This window comes from Barbus barbus (genome assembly GCF_936440315.1).
Source record: "Barbus barbus genome assembly, chromosome: 18".
NCBI classification, from domain to species: domain Eukaryota; kingdom Metazoa; phylum Chordata; class Actinopteri; order Cypriniformes; family Cyprinidae; genus Barbus; species Barbus barbus.
Window position 1 is genome coordinate 1,978,841 of NC_136746.1, and position 19,869 is coordinate 1,998,709.

The following is a 19,869-nucleotide window of genomic DNA, read 5'->3' on the forward strand; positions in this document are numbered from 1 at the left end:
AAATGTATTAATAGAGCTTTTGTAATTATTATCTTCATTATTATTGTCCTTTTCTTATTTTACAGAACAACAGTAAAATTACAATACTAACATTTATGAATGTTGATGGAGCTTTTATTTAGGCGGAAACCCGCAGGAGGACCGTAGTGCTTTTTTGTTGTTGACAGCAGCAGATTTATAAATGATTCTCATTATGAATTTGTTTGTTGCACGTATTGCATTGCCACATCCATGCCTATGAATAAAAATTCATAATATTACTGAGCAGCTGACGAGTAACACTGTTTCAGTGCAGATTTTGAACTCTGGGTAACGAGCTCATGCAGAGCTGTTTGAATACAATTTATGCGTGTATTAGAAAACAACGTTCTGCAGTTTATTTACTAATTGTTTAAGGCCATTTGGTAATTTCAATCATCATACAGTAACCAGCAACAACCACGCTTTCTCTTCTCATCGAAGACATGCGATGCAGCGCTAAACAGTCTCTCTCCATGGGCTCCTATAAGAAGAAAATTTAGGCACCAAATTATTTTTTTAGGTGCCACAGAATAAACCTGTTTTATTTATTTTATTATTATTTATATTATTATTATTATTATTATTAATTTGTTGTTACATTTCAGTCATACTGTAATGTGTTTATGGCTCATCTTTTCTTGACTTTATCAGCATTTTAATCCATCTTGTAGATGACCTGGGAACAAAGGTTCACTTAAAGGGGGAACTAAATGTCTTTTCCAGCTTGAAATATACAGTGGGGTTAAATATTTGATCCCCTGCTGATTTTGTACGTTTGCCCACTGACAAGGAAATGATCAGTCTATAATTGTAATGGTAGGTTTATTTGAACAGTGAGAGACAGAATAACAACAAAAAAGTCCAGAAAACGTATTTCAAAATGTATGAATTGATTTGCATTTTAATGAGTCAAATAAGTATTTGATCCCCTATCATTCAGCAAGATTTTTGGCTCCCAGGTGTATTTTCTATAGGTAAGGAGCTGAGATTAGGAGCACTCTCTTAAAGGGAGTCTCAGCTTGTTACCTGAATAAAAGACACCTGTCCACAGAAACAATCATTCAATCAGATTCCAGACTCTCCACCATGGCCAAGACCAAAGAGCTCCATGCAAGATCTCACCTCGTGAGGAACAGTGAGGAATCAGCCCAGAACTACACGGGAGGATCTTGTCAATGATCTCAAGGCAGCTGGGACCATAGTCACCCAGAAAACAATTGTTAACACACTACGCTGTGAAGGACTGAAATCCTGCAGCGCTCAAGGTCCCCCTGCTCCAGAAAGCACATGTACTGCCCGTCTGAAGTTTGCCAGTGATTCAGAGGAGAACTGGGTGAAAGTGTTGTGGTCAGATGAGACCAAAATCCAGCTCTTTGGCATCAACTCAACTCGCCGTGTTTGGAGGAGGAGGAATGCTGCCTGACCCCAAGAACACCATCCCCACCGTCAAACATGGAGGTGGAAACATGATGCTTTGGGGGTGTTTTTCTGCTACGGGGACAGGACAACTGCACCGCATCAAAGGGACGATGGACGGGGCCATGTACTGTCAGGGCCAGGGCATTGAAAATGGGTGGTGGATGGGTATTCCAGCATGACAATGACCCAAAACACATGGCCAAGGCAACAAAGGAGTGGCTCAAGAAGAAGCACAGTAAGGTCCTGGAGTGGCCTAGCCAGTCTCAACACCTTCATCTCATAGAAACTCTGTGGAGGGAGCTGAAGGTTCAAGTTGCCAAACGTCAGCCTCGAAATCTTAATGACTTGGAGAGGATCTGCAAAGAGGAGTGGGACAAAATCCCTCCTGAGATGTGTGCAAACCTGGTGACCAACTACAGGAAACATCTGACCTCTGTGATTGCCAACAAGGGATTTGCCACCAAGTACTAAGTCATGGTTTACGAGGGGGTCAAATACTTATTTCACTCATTAAAATGCAAATCAATTGATAAGTTTTTTGAAATGCGTTTTTCTGTATTTTTTTATGTTGTTGTTATTCTGTCTCTCACTGTTCAAGTAAACCTACCATTAAAATTATAGACTGATCATTTCCTTATCAGTGGGCAAACGTAGAATTGTTCATTACACAGAATCTGTACCAGTTTCATGGACCGTAAGCATCACTTGGCCACTGAGTGTAGTTTGGGCTCCTCCTCAATGCATCGTATAAATGTTGTCTTGTCTTTCACACATTCAGTCTGTTTTTCTTCATTAGTAACATGCAATTTTATAGGAGTTGACGACTCATGTAGACAACACGTTAAGTAAAAATATTAATATGCAATAGTGCATAAATATAGCAAAATGCTCCTTTCTAGTTATTTTTCTAGCTGACTGATGAGTTTATGGACACGGGGTGGTTATTCTGAGGTAAATGTCTTATTACGTTGCCATCTTTACAAGCTTTACATGTTTTCCGCAGTTTGAAACACAGAATGAGCTTTTACATGAGACATTTCAGTAATTTGTACTTTAGGCTCTCTTATAAAACAGCCTACTTTTTGATGTTAATTCATGTTCATTATGTACTATAGTAATGTTTAATGGGTTCACTTGCCGCTTAAACTGAGGCACTAAAGCGATCGCTCACTCCGCATTAAAGAGGACCGAAACTGTATTTATTGTTTGCATTTCGCTATAAACTTGGCATAATTTTAAAGCTGATACGTTGTTTATAAAAAGTAACAAAGCTCAAAACTTTTTGCAATTTACTGGATGGCAAGTGTGCTTCAAATAATATGAAGTTCACGCATTAACAGAACAGCATATAGACTAAGATCTTGATAAGAAGAAGCCATACTGCTTTTGTGCACTTTTACTTGCACGTCTCTGTCATTTCTATCTCTGGCTGCACAACTGAAGCCGTGTTTATACTTTCGCCTGGCTCCGCAGAGTGAAGCTCCGCTGACTGCACACGCACCTCCCCAAACGGACGAAGCATTTACATCTATTTTGCAGATCAACCCAACTCAGTTTGTCCACCCCTCTATATTGTTTCCTGTCTTCAAGAACTTAAAACCTGAATGTAAGATTCTTTCACCAGTCCTTCACCAACTTCACTGGCTTCCTGTGGCCAAACGTATTCAGTTCAAACTCTTCGTTTTAGTTTATAAGGCCTGTCACAGCCTCGCACCTCAATACCTAGCTGAGTTAGTGCAACCATACATTCCTGCATGGACTCTCAGATTTAGCAATGATAACTTGCTTGTTGTGCCCAAGTATAAACTCTCTACGGTGGATGATAGAGCTTTCTGTATTACAGGCCCTAAACTATACCCCATAATATCCGTGCTGCCTCCTCTCTCCAGACCTTTTAGTCTCAACTTCAAACTCATCTATTCACTTTGTTCTCTAAATAACTCTTACCTCTCTGCTTCTCAATTTCTCAACTTCTGTCTGAATGACACATGACCACCTTCTTGACATAATTGATGTTTTCATATGATTGCATGACCTCTTGTTGTTAATTATCTGTAGTCCTTTGTTGTCAACACTTGTTTGTCTGAATGTCCCCTCTGATTGTCTGGTGTATTTTGTTTGCCAATTGCTTGTATTATATTATTCTTGAAAGGTGCTATAAAAATAAAACTGTTGTACTATTGTTTGAAACGACAGAGGGCGACTCAAAGTAATTGCCCTCTTAAATTAGCAGGAAACGTCAGAAGTAGTAGCAAACTTGTGTAGAGTTGAATGGATGAATTAATTTGTTTATGCATAAACGTATTAGGTTGTGGGTTCATTTGGAGGACACACTTAAAATCTTTGTTTTTTAGTACACTTCACCATACCCACACTATAAAAGAATCAAAGAACAAAATACTGTATATAGATTATATATATATATATATATATACGTGTATGTATAAAACTAATAGTACTAAATTGCACAACAATTAAAAAAAAAAAAGTTTTTCCTTATTTCATTCATCATTTTCATTTCATTAACAATTCCATTAATCAGGGACTGATGGAGTTTGAACTTAACATTAAGCTTCTTCATGAAGTCGTGCATCTTCAGAAGCGGAGCCGCGTGGAAAGTTACAAAAAGTGCCGTGCTTAAATCAGGTTCTTAGAACTTACCGTTGACAAAAACAGTCAGATCTACTGCTTTTTTTTTGCGTTTGAATCTTTTACAAGCAGTCCTGTGGTTCATCAAGAACTTAGTTTTCGTACCTCTGCGAGTGCCATCTGTTATTGCCTTGTGTATCTAAAAGTGCTCTTCTCCTTTAAACCTAGCCAAAAAGCCAAATGAGCTCACTTATAGAGCAGATGTGATGTGATTTGAAGCCATTTGCGAAAATTGAAATAATTCTCACATAAGGCTTTCAAATTACTTTATAAGTTGTTAAATAAAGGAACATGAATTGTACCTCACCTTCAGCATTATAATTATATTACCGGCGCCGGACAGAGACTGAGACGGTGAGATGCCAAACCTCTCACGGCAGATGCATCCTGAGCTTGAGATTGGTTTATGAGATCGGCCTTTATAGAGACCACCGATCAAACTTCGCAAAGCGTTTATCGGCCGATAGTGATCCGTAGCCAATCAGTCAGAGCATCCCTATCCCTAATTCAAAGGGCAAACACTATTCCAGTGGAGTTCATCACAGTGTATTGTGTTTGCGCTCTGAAGAGTCTTTGTTTGCAAGTTACAGCCAATCACAGACATGAACTCTTGAATGCAGTAGCCAATCAGAAGAGTTGGAGTTAGTGGGGTATCCACTCAAAACCAATCAAAACACTGGACTCTTGTGTTCTGCTCAGTTCATTTTCATTTAAAATCTTTCATATTTCTTGTATGCGTCACCGAGTTAATGTGTCTTGTTTCCTTGTTGCAGATGTCAAAAATTAACAGTAGTTTAAAAAAAAAAAGTTCCATTAGAACTGTTTAAAACCAGGTTGTGCAATACAGGTTATATTATCTGTTATCAAATATTAGTGGATGTGAAGTAAGTGCATTATTGAAATGTTTTTTCTCTCTGTAATGTGTAATGATGTGTCTGTATTGTCAGATCGGGATGCTGACCGTCACTCCCTGCAGCGAGAGCGTATGTATTCATGTGCGTTCTCTTCATTAAGCACATCTGCACACTCACTCCGGCTGTATGAATATGAATCATGATGTGTTGTTGATGTTTGTGTGCCGTAGGCGGCAGATCAGGAGTCTCGTGAACATCTGATCAAGCATCATTACATGAGCCGTGTGTCAGAGCTCACCACTCAACTGCAGATGTGTGACAGTAAAGCCGTCCACTTCCACGCTGAGGTCAGTCAATACAACACACTGTCAGCACGCTCACTGACCTCTGATCAACACACTGACTGATCACCATGCTCACATCTGCCCCGCATGGATCCATTAAAACAAGCAAGAATTCAGTAGATGCTGTTCCTTTAACACACATTTAAAAATGAAATTCTCTGCAGTTTTCGAGTGAGATGTAGAGCTGGGTAATATGATGATATATAACACTAATATCCTCTGGATATCTGAAATCATCTGATTTTAGATGTATTGTTTCTATTGTGCTCATATATCAGTGCTCCAGTGACCCCTGTAAATGACTGAGCTGTCAAAGACAATTAAGAGATTTAAATACTGGTCAATTTTGTTCTCAATAAGAGTGAATTATTATCAATAAATATACAATAGTTGTTTTAAGTGGAAAATAGCCGTTGTCAGAGTCTGGGCTGGGTGATATGGCCAAACATATTATAATGATATTTTTTCCATATCATATGATAGCAGTATTTACATAACTTTTTGTTCACAGTTAAACTTAGAGTAAGATGCAATTTGATATAAGGCTCCATTAAATTTTTCCTGGACTTTATAATTTAATACAATACAATTTATCATAACAAATGGTGAAATTAATTAAATGAGTTAATAAAACTTAATTTCATTGATCTTATAAAATTTGAACAATTAATTTATAAAAAAATTAATTATTTTAATAATAAATTATTATTCGTTTTTATTATTTTGTCAAATAAGATGCAGCACAACAGAAGTGTAAAAATTAAAACATTTACATTTTACATTTATGCATTTAGCAGACGCTTTTATCCAAAGCAACTTACACTGCATTCAAGTTACAGTTTTTGTTTTACATCTTTTTATCAGCTCTTGCTTTCCCTGGGAATCGAACCCATGACCTTGGCGTTGCTAGCGCCATGCTCTACTATTTCAGTTACAGGAAAGCCATGGATGAAAGAATATCTTGGTTGCATGATATTCCCTAAAAATATTAATGTTGTTGCCACTTCTTTTAGAGTACATTTTAGTATACAATAGTGGTATATTTGTCATAATTTCTTCAAGTTAAATCAGACTTATTTTGACGGTCTTTCAGTTTTACTTTCAGTTTGAGCATGTTTATGGTGGTAGTTTTGTGTGAAGCTGCTGAAGTGACTCTCAGAGCAGCTCTGGAGATGAAGTTTGTGTTCATGTCCTCATTTATTGAGACGCAGACGCTGAAGAGAGTTTGCGTATCAGAGAACATGCAGTTATTAGCGATGCTTTGACTGACTGCTGTTGTCTGATGATGTCCAGAGCTTGACGTTAAACAGTAAACGCTTCAGCAGAGGTGATCAGAAGCGGTCATCACGCCCGGTGTCACTGTGTTCTCTTCCAGTGTCGAGCTGTGGCCAAACGCCTGGCGATGGCAGAGAAGTGCCGCGAGACGCTGACGGAGGAGCTGAAGCTGGCTCATCAGAACATCACACGCTTACAGGTACGGCTCGCGGCAGTGCTCACCTGACTCCGTGTGTTGGGTGGTGTGGTGTTTGGCTATCACGCTCTGCTCTGCTCTGCTTCAGGACGAGCTCAGCACCACCAAGAGGAGCTATGAAGATCAGCTGAGCATGATGAGTGACCACCTGTGCAGCATGAATGACACGCTCAGCAAGCAGCGCGACGAGATCGACACGCTCAAGCTCGCCTCCAAGGTCAGACCCCAGCGCTAGTGCTCACAGGCAGGCGCTGCTGCTGATCATTTTAGCTCTGAAATATGGTTTAGATTTCTTAGAGAGTGAACTTCAGTTTAAAACACTGTATTTCATTTAGAACTTATGAGGAATTACTGTGACAGTTGCGTTGAAACAAATGCAGATGTTATAGGAAATAAACTCTTTTAGCTAAACGTTTTTAGCTGTTCAGGTGCTGTGTGGTTTTGTTAAAATATGAGTTACTAGATTTGTCAAAATCACTGGATAATTTGCTGAAACTAGTTGCCAAAATGATTAATTTTGTACATCCTCCACATTAGACTGGAAACAAGCTAGATCTCAAACCCATCACGACAGAAGCGTCGTTTGTTTGGCCTCTGTTTAAAGATTTAAGACTCCAGCATCCATATTTGACTGAATATTTAATACATCACTGGGTAATATTGTAGTTTACATGTTGAAATCATGCAGTTTAGGGCTGCCACTAACGATATTTTTATTTCGATTAATTTAACGACTAATGTTTCGATTAATCTAAGCAACTAATTTCCCGCCAAAAAAAATCAACAATTTTACTTAAGAATAATTTATTAAACTAAATAAAATCTAAATTTCTATGAAATCCTTTTTTAAAGCAAAAGTAAAGTGCAACACAGAGTACAAGAAGCAAGTGTCCATCTCTCAGTCCAAATCACTGAAATCAGTTCAGTATTATAGTGTGAGAATGACATCATATCCACCTGTTCTAGTCTAATAATAACCTTATCATCAAAAAACACTTTTTAAAGGAGTATTTACCAGAAATATTATTTACCAGAATTTATTTAGGTGAAAAATGTAAATGTGCAGTATTTCTGAAAAAATACTTTTTAATATATAAAATCAATTAATTGGAGATGCTTTTTATTATTAAAATTTAATGGAACAATTAAAATGGAATCCAGAAAATAATGGAAAACAGAATCTGGTACAGATAAACCTGTAAAACTCAATTAATTAGACAGGCTTTTTAATTAATACAATTTAAAAAACTGAATTTGGAAATAAAATGGATTTCATAGGGCCCTATAATTATATATATATATATATATATATATATATATATATATATATATATATATATATATATATATATATATATATATATATATATATATATATATATATATATATATATATATATAATCTTTTTCTTCTTTTTTTTTTTGTAGTAATAAAAATGGATTTAAGTGAACAGTAGCTTTTAAAATTACTTAAAATACATATATAATAGCAATGATGCAATAATAATTAGTTCAAATAAAGTATCAAAAGCAAGAAATCATATGATTTTATTGAACTAAACTGTTAAAATACATAATATATTATAAACAAGAGCTAATGTAGATTACGCATCACAACAAAGGCCTGCAGGGGCGCCGATGGCCTGATGATTATTTTATACATTACTGTTTAATATTGACCAAGCACCATTTAATTCAAACTAGTGCTGTCAATCGATTAAAAAAATTAACTAATTAATCACACATTTTTCTAAAATTAATCGTGATTAACCCTCTGAGCCCGACAAACGCGAATACGCGTTTTGGGGCAGATTTTCCTGATAAGGCAGAAAAGAGCTTGAATTACTCTGCCATGTTTGATCGTTCAGATAAGAGCAATACACCATTCGAATCTGTAAGGGGTCTTCTTTTATTTGTATTCACTCATAATAACAACTAAACTTTGTGCGTTTGAAGAATAAAGAAAACAAACAGCGTGCGCTCTCGGTCTTCTCCGTCTCCGCGATCTGTTTTCAGAAATGCGTCACTAAAATGAACTGTAACTCAGCGAATACTCAACACAGACACATGAGAGTTATCTCTATATGAAGCTTGAAGTGTCTTCTTTCAAATGAAGTAAGTCATATCGAAAACAAATATTCTGTGATGAAGTAATCCGTATGAAACCAACACAATGTCCAGTCTGTCCAGTCTAACTCTATTTTTAATGAGATCCCGCCCCCTCGCGTTCACATGCAAATAACCACGTAACCCGCGCGCGCGGAGCATAAACAAAGCGTCACAGTGCCAGTGAGGAGTTCATCCATTTCTGGAAGAAGACGCGCTGAGTAAAGGCTGGATTTCCCTCAAAATCGATCTGATGAGTAAGTAATGTTTATTTTATTTTCTGCATTAGTTAACGTGTTATTGTGACATAAACTTGAACACATTACTAGTTGGGTTGTTCCCAAACTACAACACGATAAATGCTACGCATCTAAGAATGTTTAGACCATGTTTATTATTAATAATCTGTTCACAAATATATTTTAATAACGTGCTAAACGATAACAATTAGTTCTCAGATATAAAATATATGTTTTATAGTATGAAGTATATCCCTTTATAGTACAGAGTCTATGACTGCAGAATCATATCTTTTATACTATAAAATCATACATGATGTTCAGGATGGCTATAATTCCTGACTAAAATGTTTGAAATCCAGTAAAACATTGTGAATATGATGGGCAATTCATTGTATTTAAATTTCTTATGGCACGAGTATAAAACAATAAAAGTAATAGAGTACATTGTAACATGATGAATGCTACGAGTCTAAGTATGTTTAGAACATGTTTATGATTAATAGCCTACTCTGTTCAAAAATAGATTTTAATAACATACTAAACAATAATAATTAGTTTCTCAAAAAATAAAATGTTTTTTTTACGATAATACAAAGCATGAATGAGTCTATGACTACAAAACCTATATATATATATATAGATGCTCCTGATATAAACATGCTCACAAATGTTTTTTCTCTTTTTTTGGTTGTTAGTATTTTATTGAATCAGACACCTGCACCACAGATGATGAATCCTGCTGACTTTCAGTCTCTTCCAACTGTTTTCCTCTGAGAGCGCTGCACTAACATCAGAAGTTCAACAGTTTCTTCTTGAAACCATGGAAAGTAGCAGAAACACTTAAATAACACGTGAATATCAGGTATGATTTATCTGTTTCACTTGTTGAACAGAATCTGTTGCAGGAAGGACTCAAAGTCTGTTCACATCTCTGTGGTTAGATCAGTGCACAATAATGTGTCTTTGACCTTCATTATGTATGTTTTGATTATACTGTGTTGTAAATAAAATACAAATCATTTAAAAAACCCATTTTTTCAGTCTCCTCACACTCTCTTACCTGCCTCAGTCACAGTCACACTGATGGGCCATTAGCAGCTTTAGGGGAGGGCCCTTTGTCTCTCAGGTGAGAATCACTTAATATTCAAGCCCATTACCACTCCCTCGCATATTGGATTTCGAACACAAAACATGTCTTTAAAAATTTAAATCAATGTATTTTTTTCTGTGAGCAAATAAACAAGATGATTTTCACATAATTGTGAAGTAAATATTCTAGCCTACAAGATCTGGTTCTCAAAAGTCTTGTAAACAATTGTTCTGTATGTGTTTTATGGTCTTATTTGAGTGACTTCAAAATGTTAGTTTTTCACTAACCACGCATAAACGTTGTTTTCTCAAAAACACAATCATGTACATAAATGCTGCTAACATATTATTGTAGCCCAGTTTGTGCTGTTTACAGTGTTATTAGACTTTAGCCATTTATATTTTTATAAGCAACCTAAAAAAGCACAAATGTCAGGGCATGTCGAAAGTTCTCCAGGTCCCCAAAACACCCTCAGGGCCCAGAGGGTTAATCACGCTTAACCCCACCTAACATTCAAGTTTTTAAATAAACAATCTTCAAATGTACAATGTACAAACAACATAAAGACAGTATATTTTTTATATTTCTTTAATGGTATCTTTTTTATGATTGAAGGCCAGCATCACTGATATCAATACTACTGATGTCTCTATAAAAATAAAAATAAATTGCCCCCTGAATATTTAACCATTGACTGTAGCCATTCAGCATTACAGTATAATTGAAAGCTATCAATTTTAACATTTATTCGACTTAACGTCTAATTTAAGTGAACTTAAAACAATCTTCACATGAACCCATTATAATAAATGACATATTTAGCTAGCTGTGCCCTTCAGCAGAAATATATAGAAAATGAATACTAAATAAATTAAATATAGATGAACCCCTTAAAACATAAAAGTTATTGATTTGCTCTTTTTTCTTTTGTTCTTGGATTAATAGACATCACAGCAGCTGGTTATTAACTTATTTTCCTGCTATTGCTTTAAAAGCTGCTGCTGCTGAAGGTGATGGGGATCTGACATGCATCTTATTTTCTCACAAATCTCTTTACATTTTCTGACTCACTTCAGGTCTGAAAGTCTCAACTAATGAGCGGATGAGTTGAATTGGGCATTTTAGATGAGGGAGACAGTGCTAGGGTGCCTCGGGACAGTTTTTAAAACCATTTCAGAGACATGTACTTAAATGTGACGCATATATAACATAGGCTATTTCATGCATGCACACAGTTTAAGGCAGCTTTAATTGCATTTTTGGTAACTTCATGCCTTAACTGATGGCATAGCTACGACATTGCATGCACGTAGTTTCTTTCGCTGTATGATATGAAATGATATAGGCACAGTATCTTTACGCGCTTGTTTGACTCGCGTCTGGCGTGGAGGCGACGTATAGAGCACGTGTCTGAAACTTCTCCCGTTTGATGTGGTCATAAAGACATTCTGCATCTAAATAAACGCAATCCTTTGCAAGAAAAAAAGAGACAGAGGCAGCAGTTGCGAATGGGGTGGCCAACCCTAGCCCCGCCCCTGCGTTAATTGCATTAAATATTTTTAACGCGTTAATCTGAAAATAATTAATAGCATGCGTTAACGCGCTAATTTTGACACCACTAATTCAAACGTACACTTAATCTTTAATCTAGGGGGAAGTCGTGGCCTAATGGTTAGAGAGTCGGACTTGTAATCCAAAGGTTGCGGGTTCGATTCTCCGGCCGGCAGGAATTGTAGGTGGGGGAAGTGAATGTCCAGCACTCTCTCCACCCTCAATACCACGACTGAGGTGCCCTTGAGCAAGGCACCGAACCCCCAACTGCTCCCCGGGCGCAACAGCTGCAGAGCACGAATTCCGAGTATGGGTCACCATACTTGGCTGAATGTCACTTCACTTAATATTTGTCCATTTCAGAGAATCAGAATGAGCTTTATTGGCCAAGTATGTTTACACATACAAGGAATTTGTTGTTGTGACAGAAGCTCCACAGTGCAACAGAAAGACAGTAACAGGACAGGACACAGGTAATAAAAACAAAATAACAAGAAATAGCCAATGACCAATGTACAAAGCAGCAAAAAAAAAAAAAATACACAATATATAATATAGGCGACTATGTATGTACAGGTTAAGTATGTGCAAATTAGAAATGAGAAAAATAAAAATAAAATAAGTGAGTGTGGTGAATGGATAATGAATTAGTTGTGTGCTCCACGTTTATTTATTGAGTGTTCATGAGATGTATTGACTGAGGGAAGAAACGGTTCCTGTGTCTGGTCGTTCTGGTGCTCAGAGCTCTGTAGCGTCGACCAGACGGTAACAGTTCAAAGAGGTTGTGTGCTGGATGTGAGGGGTCCAGAGTGATTTTACCAGCCCTTTTGCTCACTCTGGATAAGTACAGTTCTTGGAGAGTGGGGAGGGTTGTACCAATGATTCGCTCAGCAGTCCGGACTACCCTCCGTAGTCTTTTGAGGTCAGATTTGGTAGCTGAGCTGAACCAGACAGTTATTGATGTGCAGAGGATGGATTCAATGATGGCAGAGTAGAACTGTTTCAGTAAGTCCTGTGGCAGGTTGAACTTTCTCAGCTGGCGAAGAAAGTACAGCCTCTGCTGGGCCTTCCTGACAATGGAGTCAATGTGAATATCCCACTTCAGGTCCTGAGAGATGGTGGTGCCCAGGAATCTGAATGACTCCACTGCAGTCACAGTGCTGTTCATGATGGTGAGTGGGGGGAAAGCAGGGGGTTTCTCCTGAAGTCCAGGATCATCTCCACAGTTTTGAGCGTGTTAAGCTCCAGGTTGTTGAGACCGCACCAGACAGCCAGCTCCTTAACCTCCTGTCTGTAAGCAGACTCGTCACCGTCCTGGATGAGGCCTATCAGTGTGGTGTCATCTGCGAACTTCAGGAGCTTGACAGAGGGGTCTTTAGATGTGCAGTCGTTGGTGTAGAGGGAGAAGAGCAGTGGGGAGAGAACGCAGCCCTGAGGAGCTCCAGTGCTGATGGTTCGAGTGCTGGATGTGAATTTGCCAAGCTTTACTAACTGCTGTCTGTCTGTCAGGAAGCTGTTGATCCACTGGCAGACGGAGGTGGGGACGGAGAGCTGAGTTAGTTTATTTTGAAGGGTTTCCGGGATAATGGTGTTAAAAGCAGAGCTGAAGTCCACAAACAGGATCCTCACATAAGTCCCTGGTCTGTCCAGATGCTGCAGGATGAAGTGTAGTCCCATGTTGACTGCATCATCCACAGACCTGTTTGCTCTGTAGGCAAACTGCAGGGGGTCCAGTAAGGGTCCAGTGATGTCCTTCAGATGAGCCAGAACCAGTCTTTCAAATGATTTCATGGCTACAGACGTTAGGGCCACAGGTCTGTAGTCATTAAGTCCAGTAATTTTGTGTTTCTTTGGGACGGGGATGATGGTGGAGCGTTTGAAGCATGAGGGGACTTCACACAGCTCCAGTGATCTATTGAAGATCTGTGTGAAGATGGGGGCCAGCTGCTCAGCACAGATTTTTAGGCAGGCTGGTGACACACCATCTGGACCAGGTGCTTTCCTTCTTATGTTCTTCCTGAAGACCTGGCACACATCATCTTCGCTGATTTGAATTGTAGGTGTGGGGGAGAGAGGGGTTGCTGGAGGTGTGAATGGTTGTGTGGAGGGGTGTTCTGGGCGGGTGTGGGGTGATCGTTCAAAACGACAAAAGAACTTGTTTAAGTCGTCTGCCAGGTGTTGATTCTCCAGAGTGCTGGGGGGGGGGGGGGGGGGGGGGTGTTTTGTAGCTGGTGATGTCCTTCAATCCTAACCACACTGAAGCAGGATCACTGGAAGAGAATTTGTTCCTGAGCTTGTCAGAATAATTCCTCTTTGCCACTCTGATCTCCTTTTCCAGTGTGTATTTGGCCTGTTTGTACAATACTTTATCCCCCTTTCTGTGAGCATCTTCTTTGGTCTGACGGAGCTGTCTGAGTTTGGCAGTGAACCATGGTTTGTCATTGTTGTAGAATAGATGAGTCCTGGTAGGAATGCACATGTCCTCACAGAAACTGATATAAGATGTTACAGTCTCTGTGAGCTCGTCCAGGTCATTTGCAGCAGCTTCAAAAACAGTCCAATCAGTCAGGTCGAAACAGGCTTGTAAATCCCGCTCTGTTTCGTTAGTCCATCTTTTAACAGATCTTAATACAGGTTTTGCAGACTTAAGTTTCTGCCTGTAGGATGGAATAAGATGAACCAAACAGTGATCAGAGAGTCCTAAAGCTGCTCGTGGAACAGAGTGATATGCGTCCTTTATTGTTGTGTAACAGTGATCCAATATATTACTGTCTCTGGTGGGACATGTGATGTGCTGTCTGTATTTTGGCAGTTCACGGGAGAGATTTGCTTTATTAAAGTCCCCGAGAATGATTAAAACAGAGTCCGGGTGTTGTGGCTCACTCTCTGTGATTAGATCAGCGAGTTTCTGTAAAGCTGTGCTCACGTGCGCTTGCGGTGGAATGTAGACACTCACGAGAATGAACGAGCAGAACTCCCGCGACGAATAGAACGGCCTGCAGGTAATGAAGACATCTTCTTTAACACAGTTACATCTGTACACCACCTCTCATTGATGTAAAAGCATTTCCCGCCGCCGCGCGATTTCCCCGTTGATTCTGTGTCCCGATCTGCTCTGATCAGCTGGTAATTAGGCAGATGAATCGTGCTGTCCGGTATGTCGCCATTCAACCAGGTTTCCGTGAAACACAGAGCAGCAGAGTTAGAAAAGTCCTTGTTTGTCCGGGAGAGCAGAAGGAGTTTGTCCGTTTTGTTGGGTAGAGAGCGGAGATTCGACAAATGGATGCTAGGTAACGCCGTTCTAAATCCGTGCTGACAAAGTTTCACGAGCGCGCCGGCTCGCTTTCCCCGTCTGCGCCTCCTGTAGCGTTTGACCAGAGCTACGGCTCCACCAACTACAATGTCCAGCAAAACGTCCGAAAAATCAAAAACCGGTAGAAGATTTTGTGGTGTGTTCTGCCGAATGTTCAGCAGATCATCCCTGGTAAAAACTGATCTTATTTGAAAAACAAAAAACAGGAAAAACAAACAAAAACAATACGAACACTGAAGAGCAACGCACAATAGTTGCCATCAGCGGCGCCATTTCTCCGCTGAATTTCTCCGCTGAACGGGTCATAAGCACCCAGCGGCGCCATTTCTTTAGGACAGAAATGCTATAGCCGCTGTAATTACATGAATATGTGGAGATCAAACCGTGTAACTCAGAGTGAGGGTTTGAGCTTTTATTTTGAAATCTCGATGTATTCTCCTGTGTTTGTGTAGATTTATAAATGATTTACCTTACAAACCTGAAGAAATGGCGCGCGTTGCGTTCCCAGATGAAGGTTATAATAAACACAAACTCACAACAACAAGCAGAGATGAGTTTGAGACGTTCCACATGTAAATGATAACAGTTTCTGTGGAGCTACTGTGAACGGAGCCAGTGTAAGACGCACGTGCTTAACCTACACGCATGGAAATAATGAAAGAGCATATACTGTGTGAACTGCATCGCATATAATTATTTAATTAAATCATAGCGTTTGTGAATTCACGATTATGCTTAATTATCATTTTAAATGGGTTTAATATATCATGCAGCCTTGGAAAATAGTCTAATAATGTGTTTTATGGATTCTCGTCTCTGAAATGCACCACTTCCGGTATTTTGCCGGTTAGTCAACGCGAGAAAAATGTCGATGATTTTTAATAATCGACTAGTCGCGACGAATCGCGACAGCCCTAATGCAGTTGAGATTGGCTGTGTACTGTAGTATATATCACTTATGTGAATATACTGTCTGTATGGAGATAAAGTTGGATATACTTTCAGTAGTTGTATAATTTGTTATTGATTATTAATTTGAGGTATTAATTGGTTATGTGGTGCTATTGAGAATTATGAAACCCAGCAGGTTTTGTTCAATCCATAACGGTTATTGTAGCAAAAGTACTAATAGTTGTCACACTGACATGGTTAAAGGGATAGTTTAGCCCAAAATCATCATTCTGTCATCATTTACTCATAATCATGATTTTCTTTCTTCTGTTCAACAGAAAAGATGATATTTTTTTTTGAAGAATGTGGGTAACCAAACACTTGCTGGTAGCCATTAACTTCCATAGTATGGTAAAAAAGACTATGGAAGTCAATAGGGACCATCAACTGTTTGATTACCCATGTTCTGTTCAGCAGAAGAGAGAAACTCACTGGAACAACATGAGGACGAGTCAGTGATGACAGAAAGATCTTTTGTGGCTGAACGATCCCTTTAACTCTTCACAAACAGACAATGTGTTGCTGCTGCTTGTCAGTATAGAAACTAGGGCTGGGTAAAAAAAAATATAGATTTAATTATTTTTTTTTTTTAAAGGATATTGATTCTTAAATCCCCAGAATTGATTAGTCTAGCCTGTTTTCAGTTAATGAACAGAACATTGTAGCGCGTCTCCCATCCAATAAATGACAATAAGCTTTGTGCTTTGTTACTTTTCATATGAAACAAGGTCTCAGATTTCAAATTCTGTAAAAAAAAATTTAAATACTCAAATAGCATTCTCTTTCTAACATCTATCCGTTTTTACATTCACGGGTCATAAGCACCCTGAGTTTCTGATCGGATATGTTTTAGCTCGTATAAAGGGAAATAGTAGTTTATATTTCAAAGAAAATAACACTGCATACCATTGCCCTGGGGGTAAACCTATACATCACGGGGAGAGTTTACCCAACGAAGAGGGTGAAGAGGGTTATGGCTGTTGCTATAACGGCAGAGAGCACAGGGGGGGGAAGATGCTCCCCCTCGCATGTGCTCGTGCCATCTATGGATTTTATGGATAGCATGTTGAGGTATTAAGCATGCCCAAGCTGCCATATCTAACCCAGAGGGCTGCTCTATTTGTTCTGGTTTTCCTGCAAAAACCTGAGAAAGGAGACTCAGTGTGGCAAAAGCAGGAAACCAGGAGCCATGCTTCTCTCAGACTCAGCCCAGAGAGGAGACCGCTAAGCAGCCGCAGGAGCCCAGTTGCTGGGGTGATTATTATGAATGTGCAGGCTCCTGATCTGCCCCCCATCTTCGGTGATGCCCTTGCGGGTGTGACGGGGAAGATGATGACGATGATGAGGAATTATCAGAGGGGCCCCGCCATAAACTGGACCCTGGAATGTGATGTCCACTACAAGAGGACGAGGAAGATGCTATCCTCCCTTCTAACTCATCTCGTCCACCAAGCAACCAGAGTGGGGACCCCCGCTCTTCGTTTTTCAGATCGAAAGTTACTCTAAGAACTAATCTGGCTTTTGTTCCTGAGGTCAGGGACACAACAGGAGCAAACATATTGGTGGAATTGTTAGCGTTCTTTCCACTGCCATTTTCTTCATCAGAGGAAGTGATTACACTCATCTCTTGGGCTGACAATTATTGAGAGAAACCTGTTTCATGTTAGCGGTGGTAAATGCGATTGTAATGTGTGACAACCTCCACCTGGACTTCACGCCCACTCCACCAGAGGAATGTCTACTTCCTGGGCACTGTTCGGGAGATTTTCTATTCGCTGGGTGTCACTGCACACATTTGTGAGATATTATAGATTTGATGTGACAGTCATCTCTGACTGATTCAGTGCTTGGAGTGAGAGTGGTGCCTGTTATTTAATACACTTCATTCAAGTCATTCACACATTTTTATATTTCAGAAGCGAAATATACAGTAGTGAGTACCTCACCACTCTTCTTACAGACTGCACATTGCAGAAGATATGCGGAGAATGATGCAGCAGCGGGCTGCAGTGGGTTATATACCAGGGAGGCAGGACTCCCTGATCACTGCAGCGATTGGTCTGATAACCATGCTATTTTTTATTTATTTTTTATTTTATTAAAAAGGATCCCCATTAGCTGACGCCAAGACGACAGCTAGTCTTCCTGGGGTCCAGACAATACATACAAAACACAATAGTTACATTCACAATTACTCCCAAATATATCACATATTTATTCACATAAAAGTACAATAAAGAGTAACAATACTGAAAGTACCTATTAAAATAATAATATAATAAGGAAAAGCAACATAGCACACGACACAACCTCACTCAACCAATCCAAATTATATTATGATGTTGAGAACAAATACAATTTTAGTCTCTTTTTAAAAGCAGTTTTTCCCTTGATTTCACGAATAACAACTGGAAGATTGTTCCAAAACACAACTGACCTATAAAACACAGTCCTTTTCATAGAGTCAGACTTAGGTAGGGGTAAAGAAATCTGTTGACTATTCGCCCCTCTTGTGTAATGTTAATGCATATTTGAGCAGTAAATTATTTTATCATAAAATTTAGGAGTCTGAGTGTTAATAATTCTATGAAAATATACTAACATATTAGCAGATAGTCTATGCTTGACCATCAGCCACGCAAGACGTTCATGCATCTCTGCAACACTAGTCCTAGAAGAACAACCAAGAACCAGTCTTGTGGCCTTGTTTTGAGCCACCTGTAATTTTTTCAAAAGACTGTTTGATGCAGCAGACCATACAACAGAACAGTAATCCAAATGACATAAAACCAATGTACAAACAACACGACAAAACAACTGTGAATTTAGAAACCGTGCACATTTACGGGTTACTGCAACAGCTCTACCCATTCTAGCAACAACTTTATTGATGTGATCAGACCATGACAATGTGCAATCAAGCCAAAGTCCAAGAAGCTTCACCTTTTTTACTTGTTGTATATTTTGACCATTTACTTGTATATTAATTTTAGGATTATCAGATCATCTATACTTAGACCCAAATATTATACTCGTTGTTTTTGATATATTTAGAACAAGTTTATTTGTTTTAATCCAGTTATACAATTTGCTGATCTCACAAGACAGAACCTGATTAAGCTCTGAACATGTAGGGGCTGCATAATAAAGAGTAGAATCATCGGCAAACATAGTCAATGTAGCCTTACTGAGTGTATATGGCATATCATTTGTAAAAATTGAAAATAACAAAGGTCCAAGGCAGCTTCCTTGGGGGACACCACAATCCAGGGACTTGCTACAAGATAATGCACCATTAAAATAAACTCTTTGCGACCTCTCCGACAAATAGCTCTTAAACCACTTGATTACAGAGGAAGTAAAACCATAACTAATAAGTTTAGAAATCAAAATTTCATGGTCGATCACATCGAAAGCAGCACTGAAGTCCAGTAATAGTGTACCCACTAGCATTGAATTATCAATTGATGTTAGCCAGCTGTCCGACATTTGTGTCATTGCAGTGCAGGTGGAATGACCAGACCTATAAGCATGCTGAAACTTCGTAATCAAATCATTATATAATGATTTAATTGGTCGTCATGGCTGAGGTATTCCCACAGTAAGATACCGAACGGATGTTATCAGAGAAACCGGGGTTACACAAGCTAATGTTTTGACGCTGTTTAATGTGGAGTGACAGATCGCTGTAGCACCTCAGTTCAACAGAAGTGGCAGCGTGAGGCGCACGCGAACTGATCAATGGCTTCACTTTAATACCAGTTATAGCACAAAATAAACATGAATGAACATCCGCAGGTATTAAAAGAAACAACTTACCGAAATCCGTATCCTGTCCAACCGTGGAAACATGTCAAT

At 39.0% G+C, this 19,869-nt stretch overlaps 1 protein-coding gene across 6 annotated transcripts in view; it reads left to right on the top strand.

The window, feature by feature from the left end:
* Positions 1-19,869, top strand: part of LOC306883971 (protein phosphatase 1 regulatory subunit 21-like) — a 46,893-nt gene that overhangs the window by 23,507 nt on the left and 3,517 nt on the right. For 4 of the 6 annotated variants that reach the window (XM_079439529.1, XM_079439532.1, XM_079439530.1 and 1 more), the window contains 4 exons: positions 5,037-5,072; positions 5,174-5,290; positions 6,663-6,761; positions 6,847-6,975. In XM_079439529.1, coding sequence (XP_079295655.1) covers positions 5,037-5,072; positions 5,174-5,290; positions 6,663-6,761; positions 6,847-6,975 — 381 coding nt within the window. Of the gene's footprint in view, positions 1-5,036; positions 5,085-5,173; positions 5,291-6,662; positions 6,762-6,846; positions 6,976-19,869 lie in introns of all 6 variants that reach the window. The other 2 variants (XM_079439528.1, XM_079439531.1) reach the window with 1 other exon arrangement.